The 6,000-nt window shown below is 36.8% G+C and overlaps 1 protein-coding gene across 1 annotated transcript in view; it reads left to right on the forward strand.

Annotated features, from left to right (window-relative positions):
* The window catches only part of NAALADL2 (N-acetylated alpha-linked acidic dipeptidase-like 2), a gene marked incomplete at its 5' end in the record, with an annotated part of 192,889 nt that overhangs the window by 164,771 nt on the left and 22,118 nt on the right, over window positions 1-6,000 (forward strand). Inside the window, one exon of the mRNA XM_009080703.1 lies at window positions 2,980-3,073. Coding sequence (XP_009078951.1) covers window positions 2,980-3,073 — 94 coding nt within the window. The remainder of the gene's footprint in view (window positions 1-2,979; window positions 3,074-6,000) is intronic.

Raw genomic sequence — 6,000 nt, forward strand, 5'->3', positions numbered from 1 at the left:
TGTGTAAATGTTACATCAATTATTGTGTGTATTGACTGTGTATTATTATGTAAAAATGCTGTTTGAGAAGTTGTCATTAGTGTTTTAACCAGTTCAGTATGGGAATAAATCAATTATGCTGCTTTAGCATTTCACTTTATGAGAAAATTGTTGTCTTCACTCTTTATCAAGTTATTCTTGCATTTAATAATTCAACAGCCAGTCTGATCCATTTTTCACCTGGGAAAAGGGGGCAGCAGCTTGTCTTTATTTTACATGTATATTCAGTGTTCTACTCGAGGGAACGGTATATCCAAAAATAAGACTATAAATAAGAAATCAGTAGCCTTTTCTGTCTTGCTGCTTTATGTGGGTTTGATATATGCTTCTGCAGCATTATTACTTACTCTGTTCAAATCAATGCTCTGAGCTTTCCTTTACGTGATTGATTTCTTCCAGATTAGCCTACGAAGTACGTGATTTAATAAACACCACTGTTACCTGTTTACTAACACATAGATGTCTGCAGTACCACAGACAGAGATACTACAGAATTTCCAAAAGTGTTTCAGTCACTTGTAAGGTTTTGATGGTATAAGTTTATTTAAATAGGAAAAAGAAAATAGCATTGGTCTCATATAGTCAAAAGCAAACTCTAACTTCTTGGAAGAAGTAGAAATAAGGTAAGAACTTCTAAAAATTAAGCCAGATTCTGTAAGACATAATGATGAAAAGTAAATAGGCTTACTAGGATATTGTCCCCTTTAACACCACTTTCCTGCTTCCAAAAATAAGTATTTTTACATGTTTCTATGTTCTTAAACATTGCAGTGACAGATTGTAATGTACCAATAGCAATGTTGGTGTCCCTCCCTAAAATATACCTGTGAATATGTATTTGCATTACCACTTAGTGAAGGTTTTTGCAGAAATGGGGTGTCAAGGAAGAATTTAAGTGTCTTGTGTGATATAGTGCTAGTTAGGGTTCAGTTGGTTTGGGCTCCATGTAGAATGCCAACTCTTCATTAGGCTGTTATTTCATTCCCACAGTTGCTTATCCATAGCAGCTTGCAAGGTGTTAATGTTATGGGCAGCCATGTCTTGAACAAGTTCCCTGCAGGACAAGGAAGGATTTTGTATGTGTTTGGATGTTTAGAGATAGATTTTTTTAAAGTTGCTTATAGCTGAATTATAGGGACCTGGTTTGGACACAATTCTGTACAGGTTTCTGTTTGCCCTAGCAGTTTTATTTTTTTATATTTCCATAATACTTCTCTAATATCTCTAAGACAAATGTTTTCTAACACTTTCCAACCCAGACACTTTTGTGTATAATCACTGATAGAAAATGTAATGGCCTTCAAGCACCGATGGCCTGTGCAGTTGGGAAGTTTGGAGAAAGGTTTCACGAGAGGTTACTATGTAAGATTTTAACACAGATGTCCAAACACAGTATTTTTCATCTTTAAGTTCACTCTTAGTTCTATGTTTTTTTCCGGATAATGACCTAATATAACATTATTCCTCTCTATTTTTTTCTCTCTGTATATATGGTAGAGGTTTTTGATTTCATTCCTTTTGCAATATTGTTTTCTCTAGAGGTAAATCTCAATAGCTTCACAGTATGTCTCTGCTCAGATGTAGGCTGCAGTCTGATATACAGCATGTTTCCTCAGTCTCTGTACCCAAACCAGTCTGTGGCCAGGTCATTTCTTCAATGCTTTCTGAGAAATGTTGTGGAGTTCTATTAATCTTTCTCCAGGAAATGTGTCTTTCTGATATTACCCTGCTTTCCTCCGCTTTCCTTGGAGATGGCTTTCATTTTCAATTGCTGTACTATTGTTTTTAATATTACTTAGGCTTGTTGTCTTTTCCTGCCGCTTTCTATTGTAGAATTAAGATGCTACTTTCGGCACAGAAACTATCATACTGCTTTTGAGGGACAGATACTATTCTTACTCCCCCAACACCTAAGGAAGTATTGTACAATATGATTCTATTCAGTCCACACTTTTATCAGCATGATCACCATCACCTGCAGCCATCATTCCATTTTAGAGCACACCCCTACAGGTATTTTTTCCCTTTTTGCAATATCAAGACATGAAGAAGATGAATCAAAGTTTCTTGCATGTTTTTGTCAGTGTATTTTTATAGCTCCCACGGAAAGTGATGGACTTGGCAGCCTAGAGACTGAAATCCTCTGTTTAATCACAGGCTAGGTGTAGTTCAGCAGAAAGATGTATTTCTATACACAGCCCCTGTAGCATGTCTAAGCCTCAAGCTGTAAAGCCAACCTTCTATAAGTGGAAAAAAACTCTCAGGCCAATCAGTCCCTGTTCTCATCGGTGAAACTGTTGAAAAAGAAGCACTCGTGCCATTGAGGTTTGTGACAGGTGCTAACGTCTAGTCTGGAGTGCACTGAGAGTTTTCTTTCACTCATTTGGGAATGCCTCTCCCTAAGTTACTGAGAGAAAGTGTTCTATCCAGGCTGGAAGTTGTACATCTCTCTGCATTGAGTTGTCACGTACCACTTCAAAAGGCAGTGGGTTTTCAGGTCAGCTTTCATTTAGCCCTGGGCTTGATCTTTAGACCATTAACATCTGTGATTATTTTATTTCAGTTGTGTAAACTCTCCAAATCCGACAGCTAAAACCAGAGAACTAAGTAAAACAATAAAACTCATTCCTATGTTTAGAGTATTGAGACATTTTATATGAAAACAAAGCAAAACTAAAGCCCTGCAGAGACTCTTGCAATATCCTAGGTCCACAGAAAACATACTGCACAGAAGTCTTGTGTGTGGTAATAAATTGTAATCTCTGAACATTTTCTAATGTTGAATAGAAAGGCAATGGTCCTGGTGTCTTTATAGGGTTTTATTCATTTTTCCCTAAAAATCCAATGTAATGAAAGTATGTGCTGTTCCAATAGAAGTTCTGGCTATTAAATCTGATAGAAATAATTTGACAGTTTTTTGGGTCTTTTTGTATTTTTCAGCTAACAGGACAAGTGACTTTGCAAATTGCCAATGAACCGGTTTTGCCGTTTAGTGCCCTCGACATCGCGTTAGAAGTTCAGAACAGTCTTAAAGGTAATTTTCATTAGAGGAATATTGTTCTCAGTTAATACTAACTCACCTTGTTGCAGAACATGCTTACTCCTTTTTCAGGTGTGACAAAGCAAGATACTATACCAATATGTATTGTTTGAGTTGACTAAGTACTGATACCCTGGAAGCTCCATATTTGAAACTGGCATATTTGGGACAATGGGTTAAAGAACATTGTTTGGGACAATGGGTTCTTGGTTAAAGAACAAGCATTCTGCAGTCTTTTTGTCCCATGTTGACAACAGATTCCAATTAAGCACTTGTCTGGAGCTTTTAAGATAACTCATTTACAGGGTGCACTTGTGCATTCCCTTTCCTTCTGGGGGCTGCTCTTGGTTTGGTTTGGTATTTTTCCTCTCCACAGTTAGTAGAAAAATGTTACTATGTTATATGGAACTAAACCCATGTTATGTTCCTGAGATGTTCTCTGCTACTGTCTGGACTACAAAAGAGCAATTAGCCTTCTTCTTAGAAATTACGAAAAGAATATGCCTTAGATGCCATCCTGAGGGAGTCTAGGTTCTAATGTTGTCCAGTCTCACTTATCCCTATAAACTTCCTCCTTCAGTATCATCTGTCTTCCTCCTCCCATTCAGTCCCTTTTCCCTCACAGTTTCCTCATATCCTAGTGTTTTCAAATGAGATCCAACTCTCCTTCCTTTTCTAAAGGACTAGTTGAAAGTATGTTGGATGTGGAGGACACATAAGAAGCTTAGTCCTTGAAGAATAAATCTTTTGAAAATTTAGTTGCTATATTCAAATATAATTCCTCAAATGTGTACAAACTAAGTTATTTCAGTAGCTGGTATTCTGGTCTGAATTCAGTGAACTTAAATTGTGACAGTTACAACCCTGACAAGAACCCACATGAAATCTGAAAGACTGCTCCATAGCTTGGTCTTGTTAGGACCTCACAGAGGAAAAATGTGAGATAGGTGAAACCATGTTACTCTTTCCTGAGCTCTAATTATGTCCATGATACAGATTACCTGTAGTGTCCTAAGGCCTTTCAAAAATACTTTTCTTTCTTTATACGTTTATGTAACTCTTAATTTGATCTGTTAACTAAAGATGTAAGTTCTATAAAATCACACCCAAACATTACATATACTTTAGCAGATGTGAGATCTTAGTCTCAGACTTAAAAGACTTTTTGCAATCTTGAGGTCCTGCCCCTGCATTTCCTTCACTCTCTACACTATGAAGCACCACTTTTCTGCAATACAGACTCATAGAAGTTTGATACCTTTTCTTTAATCTTTGCCATCCATCATTGTCAAGATCTAGGAGTCAGTAGGCAAGTATTGGTGTGGAATCAGTGAGCATCCAAAAAGACAGGTAATTTTAGCTCTGTTGTGCCAGATAAATATTGGTTTAGTTCAGGCAAAACACAGCAGGCAATGATCATCAAGTGAAAAGTGTGGCTCAGCTGGTATTCCTTCAACTGAGCATGAGATGTCTGCTATTGTTTTTCCTTTTCTCTTTATTTTGAATAACAGGAAATGTTGATTTAAACTGACTTTTTCCTCTAACTTCAGTTAGATCATTTATCTCAACCACTTCAGGGGAGCAAAGATGATTTCCTAGGCTGTAGAGCAAGCAGGATAAATTTTCTCCCAGCTGTTCACTTTGGAGTTTTGTTCAATGATTTTTTCATGACTTTCATGTCTCGTCTATCTCTGACTTGTGTTAAATAAAAGTTTATATTCATTCTGGAAAACAGTAGGCAATAGTCTTTTTTTCTGGATAATTAATTGAGAAGTTGTACTTTTTGACATGGTTTGTGGGTTTCTTCATTCTTCAAAAGATTTTATATTTTCTGAGATTACCAGTTCAAAGTTACATTGTCTCAGTAAGCTGTTTTCTTCTCCAACTGAATGCAAACTGTAAATATAGAAAAGGTGAAGGTAAATCTGCACGACATGCCAGAAGATTTGTTCATTAGGCTTAATTTTGTGCCTCTGGGATCTGGTTCAGACAATCTCTTAAACACACATTTTAGTGCCCATTGGACTTTCTCACTTGAAGTTAAATCATATGTGTAAATACTTGAGTCACTGTTTTGCAGTCTCCTGGATGTGCTCACAAAAGGTTGTGTATATTTGTTAATACTGCATTTGTTTATGTTTCTAAAGGCTTTAACTCTGTTATGTAGTAGGTGTCTATACTATCAGCTCTGTTGTATTCCATGGGATATTACTCAGCACTTTATAAACCATTTCTTACATTCAGGATAGTTTGAATGGCAGGTTGTATCATCCACAACATGTTCACATCTGGCTTGTGGGCTGTTCCTCAGAAAGATGAGGAAAAGGCTGTAAAGTGACATGTATTCTCTCCACTTGTCCACAGCAGAACTCTTGGAAACAAGCTACTGCTTTTGGGTTTATCTGAAAGGAAGGGTTAGGACTGGAGAGATATTTCTTTTTGTGCATCTGCTAATGGTTGGATGCTTAACAGGAAACCTCATGGTCATAAATGATAGGAGATGGGTTCCAAGGCTGAAATCCAGGTCTCCAGGGCTAGTCAGGCTGTTATCTGTTTCGTCACAGATGTGATATTTTAGACAAATCCATAAATAGGTGACGAATTTAAATATTCCGATTAACTACATCTTGCAGTTGTGTGGTGATTGTACCTTCCATACATTTAAAATCAAGATCCACTGCAACTTGAATCAAATACAGGAATATCTTGCTAGGTCTTGCATCCTATGAAAACCCAGTTTATCTTTTGGGGTAGGGCACAGACAAGATGTCACATCTGGTGCATGAATGATAGAAATGCTGCTTTCAAGCACTCCTGTAGAAGTATTTTGTATGTATATTCAAGTAAAAATGTATGGGGTTTTTTATAGAAGTATTTTGTATGTATGTAAGCATTTTTATTCAAAGCATATTTGCATTTTC

Source organism: Acanthisitta chloris, unplaced genomic scaffold (genome assembly GCF_000695815.1).
Source record: "Acanthisitta chloris isolate BGI_N310 unplaced genomic scaffold, ASM69581v1 scaffold7028, whole genome shotgun sequence".
Taxonomy (NCBI): domain Eukaryota; kingdom Metazoa; phylum Chordata; class Aves; order Passeriformes; family Acanthisittidae; genus Acanthisitta; species Acanthisitta chloris.